This window comes from Thunnus maccoyii, chromosome 17 (genome assembly GCF_910596095.1).
Source record: "Thunnus maccoyii chromosome 17, fThuMac1.1, whole genome shotgun sequence".
NCBI lineage: Eukaryota > Metazoa > Chordata > Actinopteri > Scombriformes > Scombridae > Thunnus > Thunnus maccoyii.
In genome coordinates this window covers 28,115,910-28,137,900 of record NC_056549.1, presented here as the reverse complement: position 1 = coordinate 28,137,900, position 21,991 = coordinate 28,115,910, and the positions used below count along the sequence as shown (strand labels likewise).

The window sequence follows — 21,991 nt, the reverse complement described above, 5'->3', positions numbered from 1 at the left end:
CCAATGCACACTCCTTTTCCAGATGACACTGATGGATGTTTTCATGTTGCTTGCATGCCATAGTGCTCAAGGATGAAAGAGTAACATCACTTCAAAAAGGCACTAGTTACTAGGATTTCATCTGACATCTCATGCATATATTATCACTATCACGTGTGACTAAAATAAGTAAACAGTTCCACAGCTATCAGTATGAATGGCAAATAGGACTCAGACCACAGCCACATCATATCTAGAGTAGAGCAAAGGTTCTCTGGCATTGTGTAAGGGTAGCGGAACTGATATTAAGGTCTGTGTACTTCCTGTCACACGTTCACTCTAGTTCATTTTTTGCCTGATGAAAAAATAAAACAATGTGCTGATGTATCAGGACTACTTCCTCATTCCTCCCACTCGCTCTGAGATCAATATTTGCACCGCTGTGGCCAGACGATACGCTAGAATGAGCTCAACGCCTACACTGCAACCAGGAACTGGAGCTCTGAGAGACACAAAGAGAGAGACAGAGACTGGCTGAGGTACGAATGGTGCTGTGGAGAGATGTGTAATACATCCTCAGCTGAGATTCTGGTGGTTGCAGTGGCAAGGTCAAATCCAAGTGGGATTGTGGCAGCATAGACAACATTGGCTGATTGCATACTCCAGTATTCTCACTGAAATAAGATAGTCACCTGTCATGACATGGTTTTGCTGGGAAGCTGTAAGAGAGCTACAATAAAGGCCATTAAAGTAAGCCTATGTAACTTCGGCTAAAAAATGGCCATTTGGCAATTATGGGACGATGATAAATGCTAAAATTTAGTGCAAGAGTAAAATAAGTGGAGAGGACAATACGTCTCTAAAGTTTATTAGCTCACATTAGACATCAGCATACTGATCACAGAGTGTATTGACTGGGGGAATGTGTTTTGTTGCTATTGGATTCAACTTTTAATTTTGGCATTTATGAGATCATGGTAACTGCTAAAACATGATGCCATTAATTCACAAGCAGAGAAGAGTCATAAAGTGTGTGAACTGACCCAGTAATGTCAGCTACACAATAATATCTATATCCATATGAACTAAAGCCATATTTTTATCTCTTATTTCTAATTTCACCCCTATATCCCCGTCATACTGAGCATGATTTTCTCTGAAGCACAATATAACAATAGTTCATTCCATCATTGCTGTTGTGTAGGAGGTGAGTCCGACTATCACTTGAACAATATACTGCTGTCATAGTAAGTTAGACCAGTTTATAGACAGATCTAAACCGCAGTGGGACAGTACATCAAACTCTCTCTCATTTGTGAGAGAGGAATGTTATTGTTCTTTCAGATGTTACATGGTGTGTCTTTTAGAGTTAGCCTATGATGACTGTTGTGTGAAAGGGATTGCTAGTTTGACATAGATGTGGCTCATATGAACGAAACAGTCCATAACCACAGAGCGGGAGCTGCCCAGAGACCTCAAGTGACACAGGCTACCTTGAATGACTAGGCTTCGGTCAGACTGGCCTACGCTTTAACAACTTCCTTCCTCATCGGGATTCATTGTGTCCAGTCCGCAGTCCTGGGCTGCAGCTATTTTTACCAAAGCTGCTTTCTGCCATTTGCTCTGCAAACACAGTGAGGCCAGCTTTCTCCCTGTGTTTGTTTGTACGGCCGAATTACAGAGATGGGTGGTAGGAAAATGAGTGTCCCAGGAAGCGTGAGGTAGCATTTCTTCACCACATAAAGGCTTAGGAGGAGTAACCTAACACTGAGCTTCATTTTGTAAGTACCTCTCTGTGACCTCCGCTATTAGACTGACTGGTGCAATAAACTGTGGAGCAGGCTGATCTGAGAAACATTCATTGATGAGGAATCTTATCAACAGCCTGTGATAGTGAGTTGGAGCTGGCAGATAACACTGTGTGAGACGACAGGTTTGACAGAGGATATTATGTGGAGTAATTGATCACCTACAATGGCTGACACATACATATATAAACAAAGTCATACCCACACAAAGAAATGACAAAGGCAGCTGAAATGTCTCCTAGTCATTTTTGGGCTGGTTGATAGCTCAGCGCTGTAAATCAATCCCACATCATTTACTGTGGTACATTCAGCAGGCTCTTCAAAGACCCATAAATCTGAGGGTGATGGGTGATGTGTGCCACGGTATGAAGGTAATAATTACACATTACTGCTGAGCCTCTTTATTTCGCAGCCCTGTTTGTGCAGCGGAACTGAATTCTTTCCACGGAAAAGCACAATCCTGTCATGTAGCTCCAACCGTTGCAACACACCGACTTGCTCTGTGAATCTGATTGCCATGGCAACGCACCACTTTCTCTCTCTCTCTCTCTCTCTCTCTCTTTCGGCATCCTCTGTGCACTTAGAGCAGCGCTCTCCACCAAGCTCATCAAATATAATTCTGCCTACACCTCGAGCAAACATCGCTGAATTTAATATCACAAGAATCAAGATGGCCTCCTGGAGCCAAAAGGTCATAAGTTCAAGCTCTGCAGCAGCCAACATATGATGTCACAGTCTAGAGGAAGACATATATGACTAGTGCTAGCGACATTTAAATACCTCATGACTGATTGAGTGTGATGTATAATTTATTGTAAAAGCATTTCAAATCCCAACCTGGGAAACTCAGCTCCTGGCAGCATTTGAGAGATATTTCGGAGATAAAAGGTTTTCACCTGACAGAAACAGCATGTGTCAGCGAAAGGCCTGAGACGCAGGTGGAAATTTTAATCATTAAAGTGGGTAAACAGCAGCGCTACGAGGAAGCAAAGCTGTTCTTTGTGAATTGATTTTACTGTCTTTCACCTTCCCTCAGGTGGGAAAGCTGCTCATTCTGATGTTATTACACCTGCGCTGAGCTCCATCTGCGAATTACAGAGTCCCTCACTGATCTTTACCCGGTAAACAACAACAGTCGTCTAGTCTGCAACTTGGAGGCTGTCTGCCCAGGTGGATTAGGGGAGGATGATTAGAAGATTGGCTATTCATCCTTGTCAGCACTGTTGAGCTGCACTACAGTCCCATCATGAGAGCAAGCTGAACCTCTCGCCCACTCACATTTAACTCACTACAACCGCCGCCCACTAAAACTTTATGGCCATAGCACATTGCTGCTGTAATGTATTGGTTGTAATCCCTTTGCAGCACACCACACACTGCGCCGCAGCTGTGTATCTCAGCTAATTGTCGATAGATCACAAATGTCAGAAGTCGGCAAGTCTACACTGAGCATGTGCATATTTATGGCGCGGGATTATGGTGTTTCAGCTGGGATAAAATGAGCTGGTTAGGCTAGTTGGCATTGGCAGGGAGACAAACAGAGCCAGAGGGAAACACTTCAGAGGGCAGTTCTACCCTGAGAGAATCCTGACACTTCAATTGCTTGCAGTGTTTCTCAGACACATACTACTTCCAGCTGAGATGATCAACCAATCACAGTCTTAAAATCAGTATCACAGCTTCCCGCATTTAGACTGTCCTAGTGCATTTGGACTCACATATTCAGACTCATTACACAGATCTCCAGCAGTGCATAAAGCAGATTAATAATATCAAAGCACATCTGTGCCCTTTGGTGGTGCTGTAAATCTTATACTGAGCACTCCTGCTTCAATTACATGATGATTTAATGACTGCTAATGCAGACCTAGAGAGCAGGCCACTGCGATATAATTAGCCAAGGTGGAATTGAGTGTGATCGTTACATTGTGTGTTACATATGAAAGACAATGTTAAACACTCACCTCTGGCCCTCTCTCCTGTACATGGCAGGACTCGCTGTCTCCCTCTGAGAAGGAGCCCGACTCATCACTGGAGTTGGTGCCGTAGGACTGCTCGCATTTGATCTTGGGCCGCACCTGGTTAAAAAGGGCATCCCCTCCCACACTTTGCTCCTGCTGGTCCACATTGAGGCAGCGTGCCACATTGGAGCATGGCGAGGAGGAGAACTCAAACTGAGGCAGGCTGCAGGGAGAGCCTCCACTGCCGTCCTCCGCATAGGAGTATGAAGAGCAGGAGCTGGAAGTCCTGGTGCGTGTCTCACAAGGTGGCGAGCGTGGGCACACTTTGATTGGCACTGGGCAGCTGGTGTTGGGCCGTGGGTGGCACAGGAGTGGGGGCTCAGTGGAAGTGGTGCTGGGAGAATAGGTCTGGGAGGTGGGGAGGGACTGGCTGGCTCCAGCCCACAGGCCTTTTGGCATGTGCTCAGAGAGCTCCATCTCCAAAGAGTTCCCACCAGGGTAGGAATGCGCTGGGGTTCCCAGACGGTTGCAGGCCCCTGAGGAAAATATGACACTACGGCGGTCTAGCTCAACTTCCTGTTTGCAGACCCCATCGCAGGAGGAGGACTTGAGGGACAACCCTGCAGGGAAACCGTCCACGTCCTTTGGGGATGTAACAGACAGACCCAGCTCCCCAGTGAAAGGCCTGAAGTCTTTTTTATGATCTCCCTGAGAGTTTCCTTTGTCCTGGGGGCAGACAAGTCTGTTGGCGAATAGCTGCTGTGATGTGTTGGGCAGACTGGGGAGGTCCACCCCTTTCTTGAAGAAGGCTCGGAGGCAGGAAGGGGACTTGGTTCTCTTGGTTCTTTCCACAGATATGGGGTTATCCATCTCCATGGCTGTCACACTGTCCTTATCCCTGACATCTTGCTCATCCCCTGACAGGCACAATGAGATGGCCTCTTCCTCTGCCTGTGGTTCAACTTTGATCTGTGCCAAAGGCAGCCTGCCCTGACCCGGCACTGCCCCGCTAACGCCACTCTCCTTTAATGTGCTTGGAAAAACTGAGGTACTGGTGTATGAGGAGGTGTCATTATTGTGCTTGTTACAAGCCCACTGGTATTTCCTGTACTTGGGGCATCGTGGCAGGTCTGACGATCCATGCCGATCAAAGTCCAGCCGGCCATCCGTGAAGTTACTGGGTATAGCCATTGCTAGCCGATCATCGTCAGGAAAGGAGGTGAGGGCGTCAGCACAACGCCGCGCCCTGGGGGAGGTGGGCCTTTCCGCCTCTGACTGCATGGTCTCATCCTCCGAGTTGTTGGCCTCCACCGCCACCTTGTGGCAGAGCAGCAAGCCATCCTCCTCACTGCGCAGCTGAGCTTCCAGGAAGCGAAAGCATGAGTCCTCGAGGTTGTGCATGCGCAGGAATTCGGCACAGCGGATGACCTCCTGGATGTTTTCTCTGCTGAGTAACAGCTTAGCAGTGTAGGCAAACTGCAACAATGGGGCGAATCCCCTGGCAGTGACCTGCAAAAAAACAGGGAAATTGCCAGCATTACCATCAGCACAGCCATTGTTCAGAGCACTTGGAGTGTGGTGAGAAAACCCGACAGCTCCAACAACCATAAACAAACACTGTAAAGTACCGGTTAATCTTTTTATGGGGTCAGCACTGAACATTCTATACAGCAGTAAATAAGAACTGGTGCTCTGGGGCAGTTGGCAAGTGTCTGTGTCCACCTAATATTCGCAAAAAAACAACCTGTGGGACATTCCAGCCCTTCACCACTGTCTGTCTGTGGTCATATCAGTGATTTTGCCTACACCCACTCCTGTCACTGCTTTGCATTTGCAAAACCCTTACTTCTTGATGTAGGATGTCTAAGCACAAATGTTAGTCCCATACATTTACCTGCTTTACATTCACTCTGTTACATGTATTTACTCTTGGCAGCAGGACTCCAAGTAGAAAATGCTGCCTCAAGAATGGTGTTCAATGGTCAAATGATGGTATTTTTTAAGAAAGGATTTGTGGAGATCTTTGTGGTTTGCTCAGTGAATTACACATAAGGTCTGGTTTTTATTTTAGCCTTGGTACTGAGGTTTGGTATTGTTCTGAGAGTTTCGATACAGATAGAAAACTAATACTTTCTGATATCTTATTTGAGAAGCACTTTTTCATTCAACAATGCAAGCCAAGGTTCTCAACAGTTAAATGTTGTTTAAACACAAGCTGCCTAAACTAAATGCTCTAAAATCTGCAAAACTATTTGACTAAGGAATAACTTAAAAGATTAGGAATCTGACCAGGCATTGACAGTAGACTGCTGGTTCTACGAACAAAAGGTTTGATACCTGGATACCTGCTTTGCTTACCCTTTAGAGTTTTGCCCTCACAACACTGACATGAATGTGTCTAGCAGTGCTCTGTACTACAAGTACTCCAATCAGGGCATGGCCCAAAAGCCTCACTTTCTGTGTTAGTGCCCTGCGTCCTCAGGTCAAGTGCCTGTAAAGCCTAATGGTTTGTAAGACTGTGGCTTATCCCTGTTGTGGCCATGTGGCGTGGGATGATAGAGGGAAGCCTTCCATTTGGACTTAATGCCAGATAATTAGGTAAACTCCTGAGCCTGCAGAAGTCCAGGCTGCCCTCTGCTGCTGTTGTCACTGAGCACACAGATGAGAGAAAGGAGCTAGAGGAGCTGGCTTTAATACAATGCTTGTCTGCTGTTTGGAGATCAGCGTGAGGTTCACACTAGGTTGTGTTCATCACTTTACTCAAGCTCTAACACCCAATCCCTGCAGCTTTATCCTGGTTCATTCTCTGGTGACAAACACATTACTGTTAGGCACTCTGGGAATGCGATCAAACCCAACAGAGAAAAGGTGCGCTCATGAACCCAATTACAATGGATTCACTTTGAAACTGGGACGGTATTGTTTGGTCTACAGTACAAAGCACCTTTTCAGGGGCTGAGTAATGTAAAATCTTCCTTACAAGACTTAACAGAGGCTTCCAGATGTAGGGGATGAGCAGCACAATGTGGTTTTAATGAGCCAACTGTTTACTGATTGTTTTGCTGGCTTTGTTGGAAAAACAAGATGAATTACCCTAGGTGGAACGACATACACTGTTGTGAGCACTGCAGCAGCTTCCAGGTCCAGCGGTCTCTGACAGACACCCCACTAGTAAAACAGGATTTTCCCTCCTAAATAATCAAGCTTTTAAAACCACAGAATTTACTCTGTGGATTTTTCCGCCTGGAAAAACGACTATGCAGTATGCATGAGGAAACACAAATATGTCAGTAAAAAATATCTTGAGGTCATCTAAGAATGTATTAAATCATCAGGCTTTATAGATTTTCTGGCAGTTGAATAAATATGTGTGCTAGGTTGCTGCTTTTCATTTTTTAGAGGTTTAAAACTCATAGAGTCAATACTTTGTGGACCTCTTTCTTGTTCATTTTCCAAAAAACTTCTTTGTGAAACTATAGACAATACATGCTAGAGGCTCAAAACTCAACAACACAATGGAGGATGTGTCTGTGCCAATTTGAATGGAACATGACTCCAAAATACAGGGAGGGATTATGTGATTAAAGAACAGATATGTAAATTATAGCTTTAAAATGTGAAGCACCCAACTAGACTTTCAGCTAAACTCAAATGATCTTGTGATTATGTGCCAGAACAACTATACTGAACTGAAACTGGGTTTAAAAGGGTTGTATGATACTATCTACAATTGATGTTCTTACTGCACCTGTTTATGAAAATGAAGATGGTCTTTATTTTTTAAATACTAAAATCTTGAGTACCCTCTTCCCAATATAAACAACAGACAACATGAATAACATTTTGAATGATTTTTCACATTTGACTTACTAAATTAACAGTTCTTTAGTAAGCTCTAAACGCTGTCTTTGAGCATGGAACACATATGTGGGATAAAAAAATAGTCGGCAAAATCCCATGGATTTCTTCACTTTTTGATTTATTTACTGGCCTAAATTTATTTACTGGTTAAATTTAAAATTTAGAAAAAATTGGAATAAGTCCATAAAAAATTCCCAAATTGCTAAAACCTCCAGATTCACAGAAAAAAAATCCAGAGGAAATGACTCCAGTATCTTCAATAGTAGCTACAGACCTGTGTTTGGTGCCACTATAGATCAGTTACAGTTTGCTTTCCATTTTAACCACTACAGCGTAGATACAATATAACACAGTGACAGAAATTTACTTCTGCTTTCCAACCTTTTGTGTATTTTATTATTCATGAGAACCATTTTTATGAACCATTACAGTGAAGATTACCTTTAGAAAACAGCTGAGACTTGTTTCATTACAAATGCATTTTGGGAGTAATTTAAAAGCTGTTAACATAACCATGTGTTAACGTTATTGGTTTTTTTATTGTTTGAAAGTCTCTAGAACTGCACTGGAGGGATAAACAGCATTCTCCCAAAAGATATTCCCTCATTTGGTGTTCAGTTGGGTTGAGATCTGGTGAGGAGGCTAGATCATCTGATTCACATCATACTCGGTGTTCATCATTCATTCAGACCTTTAAACCCTCTATCAAAGTCACTTAGATCTACATGATTCTTATACATGTTACAGAGCATGATGTTAACTGCTTAACTGTATCATGGAGTACATTGTATTTGTATTTATGTATCTCCACTCATTTTTGAACATTTGTTTAATTTGTCATCCCTCTGTACCTGTGTAACCTATCAGTTCCATCATCCATTTATCCTGGTTTCCCTCCATTACACATTGTTTTCTTTCATGATCTACTATCTGCTAGTCACTCTTAAAAAGCTATAAATAAATGTGTTTCTTATTCCATAGTGTAATTCCAGCCCTGTGAAATGAGGCGCTTCTTTTTGGCAGCAACTGCTGTCAAATCTTTCAATATTTCTTTCAGCTGGCCTGTGACAGCTTGAAATATTTCACAGTCTGGTTTAGAAGTCAGATTAAAAGTTACTTACACTGTCAATGCAGCGGTGAACACATTTGATCAATCATGCTGTAAAAAGTTATACTCGTGCGTGTTTCCTGTTGGTGTGTCTCACTTTATGTTTGAATCTTTATTCTCATGCTAATTTTTTCTTTACACATCTGCTGAATTTCTTGCTGCTGTGATGTGTTTACAAACAGTCAAATGTTCGTGATGTAAAACATCATACCAGAACCAATCTGAACATATGCTAAATAAATCTGTTTGCACACACGATAATGTGTGATGGGACTAGTACAGTAAGGTATTTCTGTATTTTCCAGTCTTCAGGATGCACTCCAGCTGGGTCACGTAGTTGGACCTCCACCCGTCTTGTGTTCAGCGATACACCTGCTGAGAAACCAACTCTGTTGGCAGGCCTATCGTATTCCTGGGGCCAGAGCAAGCAACATAGAATACCATTTAAAATTGCTGGCTAAGGATAAGCATAAATATGGTAAAATTATTATTCACATCGGCGGTAACGAATCCCCATTACGCCAGTCAGAGGTCACTAAAATTAATGTTGAGTCGGTGTGTACATATGCAAAGACAATGTTGGACTCCATAGTTTTCTCTGGGCTCCTGCCTAATCTGACCAGTGATGACATGTACAGACCATGTCATCATTCAACAAGCAGCAAACAACGTGGGCTTTATAGATAATTGGCAGACTTCCTGGGAAAGACCTGGTCTGATTAGGAGAGACGGCATACATCCCACTTTAGATGGAGCTGCTCTCATATCTAGAAATATGGCTGAGTTTATTAGTAGACCAAAACCATGACAACCCAGAGTTGAGACCAGGAAGCAGAGCTGCAGTCCTACATGCTTCTCTGCATTTCCTTTAGAGCAGTTACCCACCCAAAACCACATAGAAACTGTTCCTGCCCTCTGACCACTTAAATCAGTTAAATCTAAAGTAAACAGAAGAGTAGTTATACATACCAAATCTGATAAAAATTAAGACCATCACTGCAATAGTACAACAAAATAGGAGAATTAAATGTGGACTCTTAAACATTAGACCTCTGTCATCTAAAGCCATATTAGTAAATGATCTAATCTCAGATCATCATATTGATTTATTTTGTCTTACTGAAACCTGGCTGTCATGAAGAATATGTCAGTCTAAATGAATCCACTCCATCAGTTATATTAATACTCACACTTCTCCAGACACTGGCCAAGGAGGAGGAGTTGCAGCCATTTTCGACTCAAGCCTAATTATCAACCCTAGACCTAAATGTAATTATAACTCATTCCAAAGCCTTGTTCTTAGTTTCTCACACCCAACCTGGAAAACATTACAGCCAGTTCTATTTGTTATAGTGTACCGTCCTCCTGGCTTAAATCCTCCTGTGGAACCATCTTCCAGTTGGGTCTAGGATGCAGACACCCTCTACCTTTAAGAGTAGGCTTAAAACTTTCCTTTTTGATAAAGCTTATAGTTAAAGGCTAGGCTCGCCTTGGACCAACCCCTAGTCATTCTGCAATAGATTTAGACAGCCAGGGGACTTCCCATGATGCACTGAGCTCTCTCCCCCTCCCTCTCTCCATTTGTACGCATTCATGTCCCATTAATGCATATTACTAACTTGGCATCTTCCCCGTAGTTTTGTGCTTTCTCGTCTCAAAGGAGACCTTTGGCTGCAGACCGACTGCTGTCCAGCGTGATGCCCACCGCTGCTGCTATTATTATTAGTCATTTTTGCCCACTGCTACCACTAGTATTATTAGTCATATTTCTATTATTATTATTCTAGTTATTGTTATTACTCTCTTCACTCTCCCCCTCTCTCTTTCTCTCTCAACCCAGTCAGTCAAGGCAGATGGTTGCCCACCTAGAGTCCGGTTCTGCTTGAGATTTCTTCCCATTAAAGGAGAGTTTTTCCTTGTCACTTTCACCAAGTGCTGCTCATGGGGGAATGTTGGGTCTCTGTAAGTTAAAGAGTACCGTCTAGACCTGCTCTATGTGAAAAGTACCCTGAGATAATTTCTGTTGTGATTTGGCGCTATATAAATAAAACTGACTCGATTTGACTCTGGTCTAAAACAACTTGCAGTGAGCTCTGGGTAACATACAGTCCAACAACTGCTGACTCCATATCCATGAGGGGGGATGGGGTATGTGTGTGTGTGTGTGTGTGTGTGTGTGCCTGTGCTAGAGTAAGTGAGTGGGTGGGAGTGTGTGTATCTGAGTATGACGGATTGGGGGGAGGGTAGAGGCTTTGACTGGACTATCTGCTCTACTGATGAGCACAGCACATCCACTACACTACTACTGCAGGACTGCTCAGGAACATGAGCTTACACACTCACACACACACACACACACACACACACACACACACACACACACACACACACACACACACACACACACACACACACACACACACACACACACATTTCTGTACCCTCTGCAATAATGAATCCATTAAATCTGAATCTCCTGATCTTTTTCACTATAAATTGTACGATGGATACAGTGTTTTATCTTTACAATCATATTGCTATATTCTATATTTTTATTTATGCATTAAGGGGGTAGTAGTAGGGGGCAATTTAGTTTTGCAGCAGAGGCTGAGATACTCCCTAGTATGGGCCAAGCCCCAAAAACACTGGATCCTATATTTCCCACAGAGCAACCAACAGCATTTTTGTTAGACCATCTATCTGGTAAAAGCTTGCATCTTTTAGTTTGCAACATAGGATGTCTGCAACAGATTCCAAGCCAAAGCTACAATAACCATAATGACATCACTATGACAACATTAGGGCTTATTTTCTCATTTGACAAAGCTCCTCTAGATCAAAAGAAGACATTATAACCCTGTGCATCAGGGTGAGTAGTGCTGAACATGACTAGTAAACTGATCATGTAAAATCATGTAAAATCAGTGGAGTGCCCCTTTAAAAAGACTCATTTCTGTGACGATGAATAATAATACTTGTAATGTGCTGTACTTTAGCCATTCCTCTTTGAACACCATGAAAAAAGAATAAATTCAAGCTTATACCTGACGTACAGAGATGAGAGGAAAAATGGAAAGTCCACCAGAAATTGGTGAGTTCTGAGATGTCACGTAAACACCGCACAGACACACTCCTCCACACACAAATTGGTACATTGCTACAGTAGCTGGCTACAGATAAAGTCTGTACTGTTGGTGATTTGGCTGTTTGTGGTAAGGCTGCAAAAACAGTCCTGTGGTAAATTTTGTTTTGCCTTCACTTGTCACTTCAAAGGAAAACTGACTGACTCGTGTATTGCTGTTAGAGCCATCCATACAAAAGATAAATCTTTACAATTAATTCATATTTTGTATTATTTAATTTTCTAATGATAACTAGGTCTATATGTCCATTGTAAAATATTTTATATAGTTGAGTAATGAGTGCAAACAGCTCCTACTTCTAATGAGTTTATATTGGTTATATTAATATTAAGTTACATCGTTGTTTGTTTGTTGGTTTAGATGAGACTGTATCATAGCTAACCTGTTACCATGTTTTATTTTGTTTTTGAAGTGTAAAGTTTTTCAGTAAAGGATTAAAATGAAGAAATGTGGAGTTTTGTTTAAGCAGACAACATTCTGCTTGGATTTTATAGCTGAAGTTTTCGAGACAAATACGAAACCACACCAACACTCAGTGGAGTATTCCTCAGCATTCATTGTCTTAATCACTGTGACTTGTATGTTGATGTAATTGCAGTGCACTTGTGCTGTATGATTTGTGTGCTGAGGGGTGACATACAGCATAAATTAAGATATATTCTACTATATTCACACACACAACAAGAACAGAACACAAACTCTCTTGCAACTTGAACAAGTGTACCTTCAGGTAACTGTCACTGGCCTCTCTTCATGCACATGCACACACACACACACACACAGAGTTAGTTTCCGTGGATCGAGCCATGCTGACTGTAATGGTGAGGTAGTCATAGCTTAAATGAGGCTGGGCGTCCAGCCCGCTGCATCCAGGCCTGCTGATAAACAGCAAAGCTGCTGGAGGAAAAGTGCTGAGCGTACCAGGGATCTATTTTCAGCTAGTATCAGCAGCTGCTGCCTGCGGGAGCGCGTCTTTATGTGCCCTGCACCATATGTGATTACTCCACTGTTACAACCAGCACAGCAGCCTAATGAAGGAAAGCGTAAAGGGAGCGACACAGGATGGAGGGAGGGAGGGGGGGGGGGTAAATACTGGGGGAAGATGGACAGAGCACAGAGGAGAATGAGAGAGGAAGGGAGACGGTCACAGTGTAGGAAACTAAATGTTAAAGGAAGAAGAGGAGGACAGGGAGGATACACAGAGTGTTTCCTGGTCATTAGCTGACTGTCATGACGTTTGAAGCATTTCAGCTGTTAGTAGTACTTAGTGTGTGAGTTAAGACAAAGGCACAAATTCATAACCATGACAGATTGGGGCCATTTTAGGCTAACACGGCCCTGCTCTGCGTCTGGAGCGGACAGACGATACCAATACAGGGCAGGAAATTATAGGCAGTGGCCAATCACAGACGTGGATAATTCGCATGACATTTTTAGGAAGCCTGCCAAATATCCTTTCATAAACAGGCTGAGCAATACTACACCACCCTCCCCTCCCTCTTCCCTCACCCAGCACTCCTCTCTTACATTGGCCTTTCACCTCCGTAGAAGAGAGGGCTAATTTATGCAAATGTGCTCCAGTGAATTCCTGCATGTCATGCATGCTAATGAGGACATGGCATGGCATGACAATGTGCTTCCCCGCGCAGAAGAAAACACTCCATCTCCATTGGAGGGAGCAGCCGATGCTTTAACATCAGATTGCTGAGTAACCTGACATGAACCTCTGTGTTTGCAGACAAACATTAAGAAGCCTGAGTCACAGCACTAATGGAAATGAAACAGGCCCTGTACTGTACGCTGTCATGACGCCATTGTGGGTTGAGCTGTTATGCTGGAAGAGATGACAGGAAATGTGCAGGGACAAAGGCCTGCCGCAGAACAGAAAAGCTCTTGGGCCAAAGGAAAGTCTTTTATAAAGACAGCTGGAGCAGACATACAGCAGATTATTAACCCATCTATCTGTTTATATTAGACTTACATAATACTGAGAGAGGGATGAGATAATGGGTCAATCACTTTCTTTTTGCTATAATTTTTTAAAATTTATCATTTTCCAACCTGCAGGCAGCCGTTTTTTGCATTCACCTCTTTCTGGTATGAAAAGTTATAGTATCATTGCACGTTACTGCAGTTGTAAGGGCAGAATGATTTATAAAGTATGCACCGGTTATCACACAACAACAGTAAAATTGATATAATTAACAATAATAATGTATAACATAATAATTATTAGACATGTCATTCATTGTCACATATATAAAAAGTCTCTGTATGTTACAAATGACATCATAATCAATGAATGAAACAAGATAGTGAACAAAATAATAAATAAATAAATAGTAATATAATAAATATAATATAATAAATATTATGCTACAGTGTTCTCTGGAAAATAGTCAGGAATAATGCACACAATACACAATGTTTTAAATGAATTAAATCATAAAAACATTGGTATGGTCCATTAAAATGAACTATTTTACCCACACACATACCTTTATATCTGTAATGGAGAAAACTAATGTATGTGATTTTCAGCCCAACACCAATATCTAACAGTTTCAAATCAATAAATTACTGAAAAGATATCAATCTGATTTTTAATAAAGAGTTAATGTTCATAAACACTGTGCATTTTTGGCAATTACCACAGATTTAGTAATTAAGTTGTGATAAAGATGTGCACTGAATCGGAATATTTTGCTGTTGTATAATCAAATATTACAAAAAGAGTAATTATAAGATGAAAGTAAATTTTTAATTAGTCATGTTTAATCATTCAATATAATAAATAATAATTCATAAAACTATACTAATAACTAATAAAACCTAAATACACATAAAGGGTTTGATGTTCAAAAAACAGTCAATAATACATCAAATACAGCATACGAAATGTTGGTGTTCTGTCGTTTCTATTTGCATGTCTGCCAACATACAAACTAATAAAGATATAGCAGTGATAAGCCAACTGTGGCTCATAATATCAGCCTGCCACTTTCAGCTGAGCTCATGTGTTTAATAGTTCAGTAAGGGTAATGATTTTGTACTCAAGGGGAGTCTGGCTTCATGCATATTAGAATCAGTGTTCGCAGTGAAAAGTAGTACTGAGCACAGTAGATACATAGCTTCACAGTGATGTTGAGACAATTGTAATGTAAGGAAAGTGTCTTTCTCGGTGACAGCAGAAGCTCAGACATTCCTGGTGCTGAGCTGTGGGTAAGTAAACCTCCCCCTGACAGTGGATTAAATCAGATAGTGTACATCCTAATCCTCTCGCAGTGCAGCTTACAGTACAGGCCAGACACTGAAGAGGACATGACCCCACCTCTACAATGTTTAAGACACTATGAGATTGTGTTTGGGCTGGACCAAACGAACATCAAATCGTGGAAATTGTATAAAAGTATATTATATGTGTCTGGACTAAAAAAAGTGTTACCCTCAGCTTTGTGCTAAGAATTTCTTTCCTTTCATTAAGGAGGATGTTCGCTTCTTAACTGTGCCGGGTTTGGAGGTTAAATACAAAGTGCATAAACACAGGGATCACACCACAGGCTGTCGCGCGGCAGGCTGGCTGCTCAAGGTGCTCCTCTACCCAGCCTCTCACACTCAGACAAAGACCCTGCATCTTCTCTGTCAGCTTATGGGATGAGATGTGTCCTTGTGTTGGCAGAGAAAGAGAGACCCCCTGCTGGACTAAGGGGGCTGGGTATTAGTGCCAGCACTCCCACTGCACCATATCACTCCTCTCTCTACTGCTTCCTCTTCATCTTCTACCGCCCAACCCCCATCTTTAAGGAAGGCAGGGCTCTGTCCCTGACTCCTACCATCTGTCTAATAGGCTGTGTGTGTCTGTGTGTGTGTGATAGTGTCCTGGCAAGGCACTTGGTGTGGGGTCAGTCTGTGTGAGCCCCCCTCAGATTAAGCTGGTTTTGTGCAGGTTGACCTGAAGTGGACGGATGTCCCTCATCAACTGTTCTAAACCTCCATAAGTGCATTACATTTGCGTGTCTGGTCTATCTTGAAATATTGCTCTGTCTATGAGAAGAAAATACTTTCTTTGTTGCCTCTGTTGTCTCACAAGCAACAAGAAACTATCATTGTCTTCCAAAACAACTAATTTGACAGTTTTCTGATCTGCCACCTCTATGGTTTAGGTCTGGTTGAGTTAAGTGAGCAAGAACTATTGGGTTATGGTTAGGGAAAAATTGTGGTCATGGTTAAAAGAATCCAATGTTGTCAGCATCTGAAGGTTTGCTGACCCAATCATCCAACCTGACTTCCGGGGTGGATACGTAAACATACAGTACCAGTCAAAGGTTTGGACACACCTTCCCATTCCCTGGAATGAGAAAGCATTTCCAAACTTTTGACTGGTACTGTAGGTCATTAGGGGCAATTGAAACACTCATCAGTTCTATCATTTTTCAGATGAGGACAGTCTCCCATTGTCAGTTGTCTCCAACACTTTGGCCCAAACCAGTATATCTCAACAACTGCAGTACAGGGTAGGTTGCTAAGGAATTTGTTGTGATTCTGGTGATCCACTGATCTTCCCTGTGAAGTCAGTGTAAGGACAAATGTTGTGCTTGAATTACAATTTGGTGCTTAATGAGACGTTACCAAATCTAATGGCAGATCCATAGTGGATGAAGGTTCTCAGAAAACTCCATTTTGGTTACCCTGTGACCTTTCCTCTGGTGACACCTTTGCACACATGATATATTATAATCGTCAGATTGCCATGAAATTTGCAGAGCACATTCATGACCTCCTCGTCTTTCCTCTTCCCTTTCCTTTTCCCTAAACCTATTCCTGTACAATCTTTATCTTGGATCTCTGCTTGGATGCATAACCCCATTTTGATTTGCCTTGGACACTACTGTTAATTTTGTCAGCTGTTTTTTTTTTTTTTTTTTTTTATCTTAGTCCTCTGTCAAATGTCCTTGTTAGTTTTTAAAAAAATCATATTTGTCAACCTCTTCCCGTTTTCTTTTAGTCAAGTTTTAGTTGAGTAAAAGTCAGCGCATTTTAGTCTTATCTTAGTCAAAGAAAACCGCAACTATTTTAGTATAGTTTTAGTCAATGAAAACTGTTGACATTTTAGTCTTTTTTAGCCATCAGATCATACTGAACATTTCAGTCAATCTGGTCTAGCCAAAACCAATAGTTTTCTGTCATTTTATTAAAAATTATTTCACATAAAATTTGATCTTATCATTATCTGATAAAAAACACAAGTTGAATGATTAAGTACGCAGCTCTGCAGGAAATGTCTGGTCTGAAGATATCAATTCAAGGAATTCATCCAGACATGGAACATGTTCTGATTTGCATATTTATTTTGAACCGACACAATTCAACAACTGTGGTCCAATACTCCCTTTAAAACTATTATAAAACAAAGATAGCTGTACAGACAATAAAACATTTGAAGCCAATTTTTTGCTTGCCCAAAGTACAAATTTATCTTTCTGTTCCGAACAATGGAAATAAAAGTAGTTAGCCTAATGATATTGAAAAGAATAATTGACACACACCAACTGCAATCTGCTTGCATTAAAAAATAAAATAAATAGACCTGAGATCAGAGTTAACAAGAAAAGAAAAAAAAAGTGCCCCATGGACTTAATAATGATAACAAAATTGCTGTCTAGCAAGCTAGTTCAAATAAGATCAATATTAAGGGTTAAACAAGGCAAGGTTTTCTAGAATAACAACAGCCATGATGAGGAAAGGTAATATTATACATTGCTATGTTAATCAATACAGCGGTCTACACGGGCCACGTAATGGCTTGCATTTCACTTGCACTATATACACATAAACGTGACCTGAAGTCTATTTTCCTCCGTTGTATCCGTGTTACTGCAATGATTGTGTGTTGGGCTCTGAGTGCTTCTAAAATATGGGTGACCTACACTCAACACTGCACCTGAACGCCTTCAGTGTAGACACACAGATGGAGCACTTGCTGCTGCTGCTGCTCTGCTAACGTGCTGCTCACGATACGCCTTCTGTGAGTCTTTTTTGTCAAAGAAAATAAAGAGAGATTTTGGTAGTTTTTAGTTTTTGAAACTACCCTAACCCTAACTCTTTCCACCATCAAGACAAACTACTACAAACTACTATTTTTGATGCTAAGGCTACTTTTAAGTTGCCATTAATAACAAACTCTTCAGTATTCCACCCAACATTTTTGAATAGTGTGGTGCAAAGAAGATTGCAGCCTTTAGGGGCCACAAGCACCACTTTAGTTAAAATAAATCACAGCAAAGCCTTTGTGACATTGCAGGTGGATACACTCTCCATTTTGACACATGGTGCACATTTCTATGTATGTGTGTATGTGTGTGAGTGTTTTCTTTTGGAAATGAAAAAAGTGCAGTGTTCCCTGGCTCATGACTAAGGAAAGAACTGACAAACAGGAGGTGGTTTGAGGTCTGTGAACCAGCGCTCTGCTGAATCACAGTGCTGCCCTCTCCTTTTTTCCAGAATAAAAATCAGACAGGGCATACTGGGGCCCTCCACTGTCCCCACAGTGGTCTGGAATGAATCAATCTAGCCAGTCAGAGCATTCCCACGCTGGATGTCAGATGTGGACACAAGTGGACACTGCAATAGCAAGTCATTGGAATGACTGTGAATGGTTATTTGATTCATTTAAGTCAACAGAATAATTCACTGATTTGATTACTTCAATAAATTAGGTTTCTGCTGCAATGTAGGAATAACATTCCAATGTACAGTGGTGAGTATCATCAGTTTCTTACTATAAGCCTCTTATGCAGGACAACAAAGGTTATGTGCTACTCACTAATAACTAGCTGACAGCAGTCTGTTGGCATCATGGCAGCTAGGATTGAATCACATCTTTGCACACAGTTTCACTATATAGAGGTCATTTGTGTTTGTCAAAGTGATGACTGCTCCTCTCCAGTGGAGGGCTCTCTTTGAAATTCTTCTCTCTGGCTTGTATCTGTGGCATGCTGATTCTTATGAATCCTCCTTTGTTCTATCGTTCATCAAGAAATATGATGTAGAGAAATGCAGTGTGTGTGTGTGTGTGTGGAGCCTCCTTCGTCCAACGCAAACCTAGTGTGCTTCTGTTCCTTCCCCCTGCAGGCTGGCCGGGAGGACAGCATCTCTGAGATAAAGCGGGATTGTTTTGTTCCCATGATGTGATGGCCAACAAAGCCCCTTGATGAAACTGGCTGCCCCTCTGCAAGCCTACAATCACATTAGATATAGATGATGTCACTCACCACGCCAGCCCTGGCTACTCCAGGGGCGGTGAGGCCATGAGAGAGGAGTGATGAAGGTGGTGGGGGAGGTGGTCTTTGTTTCACAGTTCATCTGCATCAACCTCCCCCTCTCTCCCCCAGTGGCAGCTGAGGCCTTTGCCCTTTGTTACACATAGGTGGCAGCCTACAGTAGCTGCTGAAGCAATGCTCTCCATGACCACAGCCAGACACACGAGTGTCAGTGAAGTGTTGCTAACCTAGCAGAGCTACAGGCTATTACTCTGAGCTGACACAGACCAGTGTGGGCTAAGCAGACCCAGCCCTGCCCCCATCATCAGAGAGAAGACGGCGTTCAGACACGAGGCAGGGATGCGTCAGCATGCCTCAGTCACTGACCGTGAAGCAAAGGGCGACAGGGGACCTTAAAAAACTTGACAGGCTACATCAATGAAAGGACATTCCTCCATGATGTGGCTGTGACTTGTCTAGACAGTCAGACAGAGATGTACTACCTGCTGAACAGGCCAGAAGAATACTATTTTGAGGACAATTCAACCTTAAACAGATGAAAATGTTAAAAAATGAGCCACTGGTAAACTGACTTCCATTTTATGCCACAGTATACTTCTACTCTGCATGATGAGAACTTTTACTTTTGGCTTTTTAATCACATTGGCTGATAATATGTACTTAATTAAGATTTTGAATGCAGGACTTCTACTTCTAACTGAGTAGTTTTACACTGGTATTACTACTTAACCCTAAATAAATGAATAATGATCCTGCTGCTGACAACACCAGATATGATAACTGATTAATCATTTTAAGTCACTTATCAAGCAAAATATGCATTAGCAAATATTTGGTTGCTTTTCTCTGTTTTATATAATTGTAAACTTAATATCTCTGAATTTTAGCCAACAGAACAAGTGATTTTGAAGAAATTACATTATTGACCATTTTCTCATATCTTATATACTAAATAATTAACGGATGAGATTCATGATATAAAAACTATTAATTGCATTTTTTGCATTTGCAAACAGTATATAATTGCATTTCCAGGCTGTTGTTGAACAGCTATCTCAAGTGTCCATTGTGACAGAATAAAGCCAATATATTCATTGTATGCTGTTTTGCCATTTAGATGAAACAATGAAAAATACGTGATATGTTGTCAAACTGAGCAGGAATGGACACAGGAAAGGAGACTTGGTTAAATCCTCAATGGGAGCAACTCTTTCTCTGGCACATTTAAGAGACAGTCATTCAAAGATGTTACTTTCCACACTCCATCTCACACCTGAAACACACAGCAGCTCATGCATTATTCATATGCGCAGCGAGTGAATGAAAGGGATGCTGCTTTGAGCATCCAGGAGCCATTCCCTGCAGTCATTCTTTGAGTTAAAGAGGAAAAAAAAAGCCCGTGATGCTCATTTTACATAAGACGACAATCTGATGGTGATTTCTTTTCCAATGAGCACAACGACAAAGTCATTTGACAGGCGTTACTTTATTAATGCACACTGGCCCCAGCGAGGAGCCAACTCCACAGCACATGCAGGATGTGCCCCAGTTTTCACAGCAGCACATGTATGTATGCATATGTGTGTGTGAGTGTGGGTGTGTGACATCAATACGTCAGAGGGGTACTTTCATCATGTGTTCAGTGGAAGAGCTCTGAAGGGGATCAGTTTAAAGTGACAGTGTGAGAGCTGAGGTGAGCAAGAGTGAGGAGTGTTGCTGAACCTGATGAGAGCCGAGCCCGAGGTGGCATTAATCTCGCCGTGAAGTGCTACCTGCTGCCGACAACGGCGGCAGCGGCGGCAGCTGTCAGGTGCTAATTGGCAATCACAGCCTTATAGGCTCAATAATGCACTTTCTCACACCTTTCACTCCAGTTTCAGTCTTTATCCTCCAGCGAATGACAGATGAAATAAAACACTGTTTACTGGCATCCTCTATCATGACAAAATGGAAAGGAAAATAAAATAACTCTAAAAATAATCAATAAGTCAACAGTGAATGGAAGCTGAGAGGTGATAAAATATGAAAAAAGGGAGCAGATGGAGTTAAGGTGAAATTGAAAATGTGTGGTGCAGGGGAGAACAGCAAGGGGCCCCTAGGCCACCTAAAATGAATCAATATCAAATTATTAGGTCTAATTTAATAATTCATCATGATATCTAACTGTTTTGAAGTCAATATTAACCCTCCCAACACCCCTGTGTTGGACAAATCAAGCACAAAATGCTTCATGGGTGAATTCCTATCTAAAAAAGAGGATTCTTTCTTTAGATGACTGTACTGAAACAATGAAACGAAGCATTAATCTGGGGTGTTATTGAAACTAACCAATCACATTTTACCTCTTAAGGTATATTCAACCGGCCCAGTGCCATGAGGGTTCTTAAGGGGACTTTTTGTCCCCTCTGTTTAAGCTTTATGTATCTATAGAAAAACAGCAAAAAAAACAAAATTATTGGCCGAGATACATGTGACTATCGCTTAGCTGTTGTTTCAGAACCATGGACAGCACTGTTGTGTGTAGGGGGTGTGTGTGCCGCATGCGCCATGATAAAAAAAAAAGCTGCGGAAACCCAAGCTAGCTTTTTTACTTGTAGTTCAGCTAATGTTAATGTATTGCACGTTACCAGGCTTGTTTGCTTAGCCGCAAAACGCAGTTCAGGAATAAGGATGGATATCAGAACTATTTTTGTCTATGATGGAGTATTTAGCGCTATCCCAAAAAATGCCACATGCACATCACACAGAATTCAAAGCACAACAATAGGGCTCATGAGTGAAATAGTGACCAGTGAAATAGATGAAGAAATAGGAGATAGCTGGTACACATTCAAGGTGGACAGGACCAAGG

The 21,991-nt window shown here is 41.7% G+C and overlaps 1 protein-coding gene across 2 annotated transcripts in view; it reads right to left on the bottom strand.

Annotated features, from left to right (window-relative positions):
* The window catches only part of bach2b (BTB and CNC homology 1, basic leucine zipper transcription factor 2b), a 105,702-nt gene that overhangs the window by 9,300 nt on the left and 74,411 nt on the right, over positions 1 to 21,991 (bottom strand). For both annotated transcript variants that reach the window (XM_042391107.1, XM_042391108.1), the window contains exon 4: positions 3,752 to 5,257. In XM_042391107.1, coding sequence (XP_042247041.1) covers positions 3,752 to 5,257 — 1,506 coding nt within the window. The remainder of the gene's footprint in view (positions 1 to 3,751; positions 5,258 to 21,991) is intronic.